Source organism: Sinocyclocheilus rhinocerous, unplaced genomic scaffold, assembly GCF_001515625.1.
Source record: "Sinocyclocheilus rhinocerous isolate Xijiao unplaced genomic scaffold, SAMN03320098_v1.1 scaffold134, whole genome shotgun sequence".
NCBI lineage: Eukaryota > Metazoa > Chordata > Actinopteri > Cypriniformes > Cyprinidae > Sinocyclocheilus > Sinocyclocheilus rhinocerous.
This window is the reverse complement of record NW_015631070.1, coordinates 323,799-333,940: the sequence shown is the minus strand read 5'-3', so window position 1 is coordinate 333,940 and position 10,142 is coordinate 323,799. Positions and strand designations below refer to the sequence as shown.

At 43.4% G+C, this 10,142-nt stretch overlaps 1 protein-coding gene across 6 annotated transcripts in view; it reads right to left on the bottom strand.

Moving 5' to 3' along the window:
- Positions 1 to 10,142, bottom strand: part of LOC107741496 (protein PRRC2B) — a 41,427-nt gene that overhangs the window by 16,209 nt on the left and 15,076 nt on the right. For 5 of the 6 annotated variants that reach the window (XM_016554241.1, XM_016554243.1, XM_016554242.1 and 2 more), the window contains exons 7-21: positions 9,176 to 9,468; positions 8,967 to 9,094; positions 8,727 to 8,890; positions 8,562 to 8,649; positions 8,321 to 8,471; positions 6,777 to 7,110; positions 6,452 to 6,615; positions 6,048 to 6,249; positions 3,046 to 5,230; positions 2,768 to 2,946; positions 2,122 to 2,237; positions 1,847 to 1,988; positions 1,691 to 1,767; positions 1,319 to 1,600; positions 830 to 931 (exon numbers count right to left, since the gene is read on the bottom strand). In XM_016554241.1, coding sequence (XP_016409727.1) covers positions 830 to 931; positions 1,319 to 1,600; positions 1,691 to 1,767; positions 1,847 to 1,988; positions 2,122 to 2,237; positions 2,768 to 2,946; positions 3,046 to 5,230; positions 6,048 to 6,249; positions 6,452 to 6,615; positions 6,777 to 7,110; positions 8,321 to 8,471; positions 8,562 to 8,649; positions 8,727 to 8,890; positions 8,967 to 9,094; positions 9,176 to 9,468 — 4,607 coding nt within the window. The remainder of the gene's footprint in view (positions 1 to 829; positions 932 to 1,318; positions 1,601 to 1,690; positions 1,768 to 1,846; positions 1,989 to 2,121; positions 2,238 to 2,767; positions 2,947 to 3,045; positions 5,231 to 6,047; positions 6,250 to 6,451; positions 6,616 to 6,776; positions 7,111 to 8,320; positions 8,472 to 8,561; positions 8,650 to 8,726; positions 8,891 to 8,966; positions 9,095 to 9,175; positions 9,469 to 10,142) is intronic. The other variant, XM_016554244.1, reaches the window with a different exon arrangement.

The following is a 10,142-nucleotide window of genomic DNA, read 5'->3' as shown; positions in this document are numbered from 1 at the left end:
TCTGCTAACGTTTTTTTTTTTTTTTTTTTTACAAATTGCTAGAATGTTTCACCATATTACTAACATTTTAAGGAAGTAAAAATGTTTTAAAAATCATGTTTTAGCACGTTGCTAACAATTTATAGTATTTTAACATGAAGCTGCCGTGTTTTGCCATTTTGCTAGCATGTTTTAACAAACTGGTCATATGTTTTACCATATTGCTAACATGTTAAAATGCTTAGTGTCTAACAAATTGTTAAAACATGGTTTCTAGCATGTTTTAACATATCCATTTGGTTTAAAACATTGTTAGCATGTTTTACCATGTTACTAACAACTGAATATGCTGCACGTTTTGCCACATTGCTAGCATGTTTTAGCAGAATGATAACATTTTACCATAATGTTAACACTAACATGAATCTAGAATGAAAAATTACAGCAACATGCTAGCTAACACTCCAAAGAGAAAGGAAAACTTGAAATCGCATCATATGACCCCTTTAACACGTTTTAACTTGTTGCTAACAATTTAACATGCTGTTAGCATGTTTAACATTTACAAGTTATTGTTGACATATTTTGACATTAAACTAGCATGTTACGAACATTTGTGCTATGCATTAAAACATGTTTTAATGTTATGAGGTGTCATTAGAATGTTTGAACATGCTGGTAGCATGTCCTATGGTAGACTAGGCATGCAACGGGCAGACAGAATGTGTGCTCAAAATAAATAAATGTGTCTCGCAAATCCCAAGAAACAAAGTGAAATATCTGGAAGAACCCTTTAAGGTCAGTGATGGAGAGCCATCAACCCAAGCAATGATGCGGCGGTAAGCGTTACCTTGAGAGTGAGGTCCGCAGTAGGGAAGCTGATGGGGTTGAGGTTTATTCCAGGCTGCAGGTGGTCTCTGCGGAGCATCGGGATGGCTTGAGACAGGACCGCCTGTGCACACACATTAATAACAGTATAAATGCTGTAATGAAATTACTCATTTGTAAGGGAATTAATTATTATTAATTCATTCAGGTTTTAAAAGGACTCGAATCTGAAAATTCTGAGTCAACCTGATTAAAGCTGAATTCAAATCTGATAGTTTACACTTTAAATCAAGGGTCGTCCAGCGAGCCGGTGATTCTTAGTATATTCTAACAATTTGAATATCTGTATTCTCCCTGGCCACGGGTTAAAATTCTGAGTCAACCTGATTAAAGCTGAATGAATTAATAATAATTAATTCCCTTACAAATGAGTTAATTTCATTACAATGCTCAATGCTTCTTTACACAAAGCTGACAATGTAAATGCTGCATGCAGAGCTACTGTACGCACATTCCCAGCAAGCACGTCCTGCAGCTTGGTGACGGGGTTGGCCACAGGCACTGGCGTGGACCCTGGAGGAAGGCTAAAGTCAGAATCCTTTGCACTGACACCAAACTCGATGGGCGGCACAGGAATGACATTGTCCACGTGAATATCCACTCCATTGACGGGAGTGATGGGTCCCTCCAGACGCTCCATGCCCTCAGAGCCCTTGCGGTTCTTCAGCGAGCGCTCATTGCCAATGGGGCCCGGTTTGTGTTCTTTGCTCTGCTCGGGCCCTGCATCTGAATCCTGAAGGACAGGACAGTTGAACTTTAGTCTCAGGCTCAGCTCACTGACTGAGGCACGCAAAAATACTTCTTAGAAAAGAACGACCTGTACCTCTGAATTGGGTTCGCTTCCCGTGTAAGAAACCTGCTTTGTCCATGAATCGCCACCTAAAGATTGGACAGTCAGAGCTTCAGGAGGAAAACAAAGTAATTTAGAATCAGTCTCTTAAAAATGAATGCACTTGATATCGGTTGTTATCAGTATTACCTGTGCTGTTTGTCTCCCAGATCTCTGTTCCCAAGTTGTTGGTGGAGAGCGTCTCCTCGGGCTGCTCGATGGACATGCTGCCTTGCTTCTTGGCAAAACGGGGAGGCATTTTCGATGCAATTGTTCTATTCTTTACCGAACCCTTCAGGTGCACAAACCAAATAACTACAATATCCACTCAGGAGATACTTCATGCAGTTAAACAACTGAAGTGATCATCTTTCTGGTTATCAGATGTGTCTAAACATCAGGAAATAGAGGCCATGATTACTTACTGGAGGACCCTGATCCTTCCTCCTGCGATCATCATCCTGTGGGCGGCGCTGTTTTTTGGACAGAGCTTCCTGGAAAACCTCTGGACTGGGTACAGAAGCTCCTGAGTCACTCTCAACTGCGAGGAAACACAAGCGACAGCTCCTTTAGATCCAGTACTGAAGAACACCACACAAGTCACACTTGAAAACAAATTATGTCTACCATTTTTTCTCATTTTTAGCGTAGAACCATTAAATTGAGTAATCTTTACAGTTTAGACCCTTAATTTACCATATGGCTATGAAGTAGCGCAAGTCCATTCACCACATTACAATATCCTTTTGTCATGATCTTAAAAAATAAACTTTCAAACTAGTAACAGAGACTTGAACTGCTTCTAAATATGTGCTCCTGGAAGGCCAATGTCCTAAAGAGCTCAGCTTCAACCTTCTCCGACACACTTGCCTGGAAGTTTCTAGTAATCCTGAGGACCTTGATCAACTTGTTCAGATGTGTTTAATCAAGGTTGCTGAATTATTCCTCATTTGCACTGTGGCGACATCACCGCCACAGGAGTGCATAAGTTTAAAAACGACTCGTTAGTTTATCATCCTTTATTCTGCATTGGAGAGGCACTTCTATCGTAAACAACCACTTTTGACTTACTTGGGTAAGTGTTCAGGTCATATTGGGACAGTGGTTCTGTCATGTCCCCCTTCATGCTTCTGGGCATCAAGTCTTTCTCTAAGATCTTTCCCGTTGCTTCCACCGCACCCGTGTCGTCGTTTTGCTCCACGTTGTACACAGATGCCGAGCTCAGGCCGGTGACTGAATCTTCTGGAACTCTGCACAGAGCGAATTAAGCAACATTCATAGTATGAATTTCATAAATGGTACTGTTTTTTCATATCAATATGTTTAACTTATGTTCTGAAAAAACATACCGTTTGCTGTTGGAAGCAACGCCGTTCTGCCAACTCGCGTTTCTACCAGAGGAACCTGCACTAGACTGCGTGTCCGTTGAGCGGCTCATCTTGTTTTCCATTACAGACGTGTCACTCTTCCGGTTCTGTCTGTCGACGACTGGCCGCTGACTAGAAAAGCTCCGCTTGGAGAGCTCTCTCTTCTCAGAGCCAGGTTCTCCGTGGCCCGCATCCATGAGCATGTCGCCATGCTGCCCCCGTTTCTCCCTCCAGTCACTGAAATCGCTGTTTTCAGAGCCGGTTTCCCAGTCCTCACCCTGACTCTGACCCCTGATCTCCTGTGACCGTCCTCCAGAGTAGTAGTTGGGCCAGTGCTCCTCTGCGCCCTTAGAACGACCCGGCCACTGATTGGCAACATCTCCGTTAACATAGTCTTCATTATTCCACTGACCTCCTCCTTCACGCCCTTGCTGTAGACGCCTGAAGCGTGGGGGCTTATCCTGGCGTGGGGGACGCCGCCTTCTAAGGGGCCGGTTGTCAGGATTATCATTATCAACATAGTAACCTCCATCTCTGTCCTCGACGCCATTCTCTACAAAGGAGCCCGTAAATTTTGGAGGGTACTTCAGGGGATCCCGTTCCGACGAGCGTTTAGAATAGGAGTCTGCACCGAAGTTGTAGCCGTTCTCCTGCGCGGATGTACTTCCAAACTGGGCTCCTCTCCCTCTCCATGTCGAAATGTCCCTTGAGCCAAATCCACGGTTGTATCCAGCATTAAGGCGAGGGGGCAATGACCTTCCAAACACTCGAGCTGATTTAGTCTTGTCCCTGGAATCGCTGTTGCCGCTCTGATCATCAGTGTAGACCTTGTTTGATCTCCACGACTCCTTGTCAGCCCTCTTGACCTCTCCAGACACAAGATACGAAGTCTCTCCGTTCTCAGTGGCCTTCTGGCGTGGGCGCTTGGGCTGCTCCTCGTATTCTGAGGCCTCGCTGTGAGTCTCACTCACGTTGCGTCTACGGGGTTTGCCTCGCTGCAGATCTTCGCTCCTGAACTCTCGAGCACCACGTCCTCGCGCAGGCCTCTGTGTGCCTGCGATACTGTAGGCTCCTCTGTTGCCGTCGCTTCGTCCTCCACGAGCACCACGAGAGTTGAACTCTCTGAAGCCCCGGCCACGTCCACGACCCGCTCCCCTGGCCCCTGCAAACGCCTGCTCTTCATCAATGAATATCCAGTTGTTGCGGCGAGGGGCTGGTGGATCCCTGCTGTCAGAACAGTCCACAGACTGACTCTTGCTGCTATTCCAGTAGTTCTCTTTGTGCAACCCTTCAGGCAAATTGCTCGTTTCCTCCACCTTCGGAGCTTCCACTTGTTTCTCCTCAGGAGAGGGAGCGGGTGGTGGGGCGGAGTGCCTGTTAGACAGAAGTGGAGCATCTTTCTTCAGGTCATAGACGTTGGTAACCACTTCCTTCTCCAGTCTGTATGGGACAGTCTTCTCCTCCGGGTCAGTTTTGGGTTTCTCGTTCTCTTTGTCTTCAACCTTCAAGGGCTTCAGCACAGGTTTCTTGATGGGTCCCGTCCTTCTAAGGGTTCTACCACTGGACTCAGATGGCTGGCTTACACTACTGCTGCTGCTCGAACCGTGATCGGACCACGGGGCCTGACTGCTGCCGTCTTTCCTCAGACTACCCATGTCTTTCCTCCAAAAATCAGAGTCGTAGCTCTTCTCCTTGCTGTTGAAGGCCTCGTCATGCGTATCAAGGTCTTCTTTCTGATGTCTACCAGAGGAGACGTCCCTGTGCTCACTGTCTCCAGGATGGGTTCTGCTGAGTATTAATGGTTGATGGGCTACTTCATGGGAAACTTCTCGCTGCGAACAGAGCGACACGTCGGAGCCTCTGCCTTGCCGGAAGCCTTGATGGGTCAGTTCCTCTGCTGGACTGTCTGTGCGGTCATGACCTCGGTCTTCATATGAGACATGTCGGGAGCATGACTGGTCACTCCTGTCATCTACCTGAGCCCTGTCGCAATTCTCGTGCTGTCTCTGGTAGGGTGGGGTGAAACTGCGTGCAGACGAGTAGCTGTCTTGGTTCCACACTTGGTAAGGCTCAGTGGATGGCGCCCTCCTCTCCTGATGGCAGCCTTCATCAGAGGTGGAACCAGGGCTATTCAGGTGATCCTGTTGAATGACAGGTTTCACCAAACCTTGAAAATAAAAAAGTTAAATATCACAATATAAATGTTCTGAAAAAATGTTGCCATATATCACCATGCAGAACTCTGCATGATACCAAGTTACTGTAGCTGGTAGCTGTACCACAAAATCTACTTTGTGCATTTGGGAAAGGCATTTTGCACTCTCACATAATTCACAACATTTCTGTAGACAAGTTTTCAGAATTTTATAATATAGAAAAAGAAGCGTTTATAAACCTTTTAAAGTGGTAATATATCAGTCTTCATTTTTTAATAATTAGAGTTTAAAATAATAAAAACAAAAAGAATATTGAAATAACTGCCTGGATGTTTCAGCAACAGCAATACAAGACATTTTCTTATGAGATTAAATGCTTTTAAATCGCAGCTCAAATCACGATAACTGTGACATAAAAGACTACAAAATCACAGTATTGTTTTTTTTAACCAAATTGAGCAACCTTATACTATAAATTAATAGATCAATGAAAAAAAAACACTTAAAAAATACATCTAATGATATGAAAGTAAAGCAAATCAAGTGTGATCATTAACCAGCATCAGGGAACCATGAGCATGCAGATGTGGTGTTAAGATATTAACACATTCACTGAAAATCTTGGGAGCTTCAGATGAATAATTTCTGTCAAAGGGTTTAAACTGACATAACAGTTTGGGAATGTCTGGCTTACTGGATCAAGTTAAGAGAGTTCACTCATATTTTGAAGTTTCATATTTATTATTAAAGGTTTGATCGTATCACTATGAATAATATTGATGCTTGACTTGGCAAACACCACTAAATATGGAGGATGTTATAATTTACCAGATGAGTGAACTCCAGGAGGGTAGAAATCCACTGGAGAACATCCCTGCGCCATGCAGGGATCCATGTAGGGAGGCATCATCATCCAGCGTGGGTCAAAGCCCAGGACATGAGGAGGGTAAAAGCCTCTCTGTGGGTGAGCAGAGCTGGACTGGGTGGGGTGACTCGACTGCTGCCACGGCGCCATCTTATACACCTGCTCCTAGAAACCACAGAAAAAAAAATCTCCTCTATAAAATGAAAGCATACAGTATATATAACAGCATAAAAGCATATAGTTAGCATGAAAACCATAATTTCTCAGTATTATAACTTCTGCAAAGACATATGCACCTCAAGATTTTCAGGCTGGCTGAATTAATAACCATTTCCTCTTACTTAAAGTATTAGGTGTTAAAGCTCACCTGCTGCTGGTGCTGCTTCTGGAAGCGGGGCGGCACAGGCTTCTGGTGTCGGCCGTAGTCTGGGAGGGGAGAGGTGGACTCAGGACCATCGTCATCATTGTGGTAGTTACAACCTTCATCTTTGTAATCCTGACTGGATGACTCAGTTGGTGTATCAGACACTTCTATATACAATGAAATGAGGTCTTAAGAAAAGTAGCGGAAAAGAGCAGAGGCAAAACGCCTTTGAGATTTCTCTAAATTATTTCCTTTAATAACTGCCATTATTACAAGTGTAGCTAAAGCTTAAATTTATAAACCAACTAGTATATATGAACTCGTATACCTTTAGTGCCATACTGCCAGCCCTCCTGGTGGTGTTTGGATGACCTTCGGCCTGGAGACTGCGTCAGCTCCTTGCTGTCTGCTTCTCTCAGCGTTTCTCCAGAGCGTGCAGGTTTCTCAGTTTTGCCAAATTTTTCATCCAGTTTTTTGAGTTTCTCTGCACAGGCAGCCAGTCTCTCCTCCCGCGCTCTCCTCTCCTCCTCTTCGCGCCGTCTGCGCGCTCTCTCCACAGCAGAGAGGTCGGCCGAGACAAACTTCCCACGAGGCGGCGCCTGCCGCTGCGGCTCCTCCTGCTCCTCTGCAGACTCACTGTTGCCACTGTTCTTCTGCTGGTGCTGCAAATCACAAACAACAGAGAGAGGAGATCCCTTAGATGAGCCTGGACTGATGGGACCAACTTAAAGGTGCTATCAATTAAAAGATGTCATTTAAACATTTAGTGAAGAAAAAAAAAAAAAACGAGCATGCTCAATTTTGCTTTACAATCATCACTTACTTGGCATGTGGTTATCCAATCAAAAGAAGTCATAAATATAAAAATGTAATTACAGCAACAAAAACAATTGTTTCCACTCGGAAGGACAGACAGAACACATAGTTTAGTTTATCACAAACTTAAATTACAGTTAAAAACTAAAACTTAAAACCAGGGGGGGAAAAAAGTGTTGAAATTATATGGAAATAAAAACGTTAAATTAAATAAAATATCAAAAGTTTTTGCAGCTCGTTTTCATTTTTCATTTAGTTTAACCTGATGTACAAAAGGAACTAATGCAGAAATAAAAATTATAAAAACTATTTAGACAAATAAAATACTAAAAATGATAAACAAAATTACTAAACCATTCAAATTAATTTGAAAACAAAATATAAAAATAAAAACTGATTCAAAATATTAATAAAAACTCAAAGATACTAAAATAACACTGGTCGGGTGCTCCCAGCATGACTGATAACCACTGAATAAATTTACACCCCCCCACTTATTTATATGTATTTTAGACATTTAACTGTGCTGAATGCATTACTCCTTCATTTTCTTTTTATTTTCTTTTCTGTGTTTCTACTTTTTCCCCCTAATCTCTGGTTTGTATGCAATCCTACTGCTGGTCTTAATTGCTGCAGACATTGTTAAAATACCAATTAAAAATAAATAACTAAAAGATTTACAAAATTACTAAACCATTCAAATTAATTTGAAAACAAAATATAAAAATAAAAACTGATTCAAAATATTAATAAAAACTCAAAGATACTAAAATAACACTGGTCGGGTGCTCCCAGCATGACTGATAACCACTGAATAAATTTACACCCCCCACTTATTTATATGTATTTTAGACATTTAACTGTGCTGAATGCATTACTCCTTCATTTTCTTTTTATTTTATTTTCTGTGTTTCTACTTTTTCCCCCTAATCTCTGGTTTGTATGCAATCCTACTGCTGGTCTTAATTGCTGCAGACATTGTTAAAATACCAATTAAAAATAAATAAATAAAAGATTTCAGGGGAAAAACAAATGCAGAAAGTCGTAGATTGTTACCTGAGATTCAGAAGAGGAGAATCGTCCATTGGTCTTCCTGGAGAGTACTGCCCCTGGCTGGCATGAGTATGACTCCTCAGCGTCTTGTGGAAACGCACCGTCACCAGAGCTCTGAGATGAATGCTGGTCCTTATGGTTGTCCCAGTCATTCCTGCAAGACACAAGCACCAGAATGAGCTTCAACTCCAACACAAGCGGCGTTCACACCACACGCACTGCATTAAAACAAAGAAAAGCTCACCAGATCTTATTCTTCTCACAGGGGGAGTGATCTTCCTCATCGTCACTGAATTTAAGCTTCTCGCTATAATCCACTTCCTCATGGAGACCTGAAGAACAGACAGTGGTCACAATAAGCATTGGCGAAAATGCCCATCTGCTGTTCATAAAGAAAGCGGGCGCTCACCTGCCCAGCCGTCTTCACAGTCATTGTCCAGTTCATCGAGGTCCTTCAGGTCCTCAGGGTTGATTATGGCAGGACGGGAAGCTCGATCTCCTGGGCGGCGGATCGGGCGAGTGGAGGGGCGAGGAGGGATACGGGGGAAACGGGCCTCTCTTCTTAAATCACCACTGTGAAATGAAAAACAGCCATTTATAGAAGAGGACAGAGAGCGTTCCTCACTGCAGTAATTAGCACAACACTCACTTGATGGGCTCCGGTGCAGGGAACGCTGGTCTGAAGATCATCCTAGATTCAAAGCGCACGGGGGCAACCACAGTGGTCGGGCCATGATCCGAGGAGCCCGGAGCGTCACGAGTCTCTTTAGGGCACATCTGACAAACAAAGAGCCAATAAGCATTTTATCAGAGAAAGCACAGCACACTGGATAACGGATATGATGGGCAGAGACTCACGAAGGCAGGCAGCATGTCGTGGTATGTGGTGGTGGGGTGGTGCTGGTACTGGAGGGCTGATGGGGCGGCTCTGCGCTGCATGGGCTGAGCGGGCCGCAGCGATGGCTCCTTCACATCAGAGGACTGGGCAGCAGCAGCGGAGGAGGAGGATGAGGATGAGGAGGGGGGAGGAAGAGGAGTGGTGGTCTCAGCTGAGCCGCTGCTCTTGGTGTCCGTGTCTGTGCAGGGCGGGGCGGCAGACAGCACCGGGGGCTGCAGGTTCCTCCCACCGCCATCCCTCCAGCTCGACACATCTGACAATGACACACAACATCAGCACATCACATTGAGACATCAACAAACGGCTCATTCATGCCAGTGGTTTTACAAGCCAACTAAAACCATGAACATGTTACCTGTAATAAACATTAACTTAAATAACAAAAATTACACTTATTTTAACTACATGCCAAGGCAACATCTCATTTTCATTTACTTCAATTTGATGTACTTTTAAATAAAAAAATTAAATAAAACGACAAACATGCAAAATTATCGAAACACTGATTTACACATGAATATGTGGTGTAAATAAACAAAACACTGAAAGATATTACGACAGCATTGATGATAACTGTTGGGATTCAATATGGGCCAATCTTAAACTTGTTTAAAAAAATCCTAATCATCAATTAATTCACTACAAAATGGTTCATAGGATGTATCTCACTCCTAGGAAACGATATTTAATGAAGCTTTCTTCATCTTCCAATTGTAATTTCTGCTCAGGAAACTCTATAGGAACCTATAGACATATGTTTTGGGATTGCCCTGAAGTTAATCATTTCTGGAAACAGGCATCTAAGACTCTGAAGGACATACTGGAAGTTGATATATCATGCTGCCCTAAGCTTTTGCTTTTAAATGATGACTCATCTTTCGGTTTCTCTCGGTCTCAGAAAAAATTGTTATTCTCTGGATTAACTGC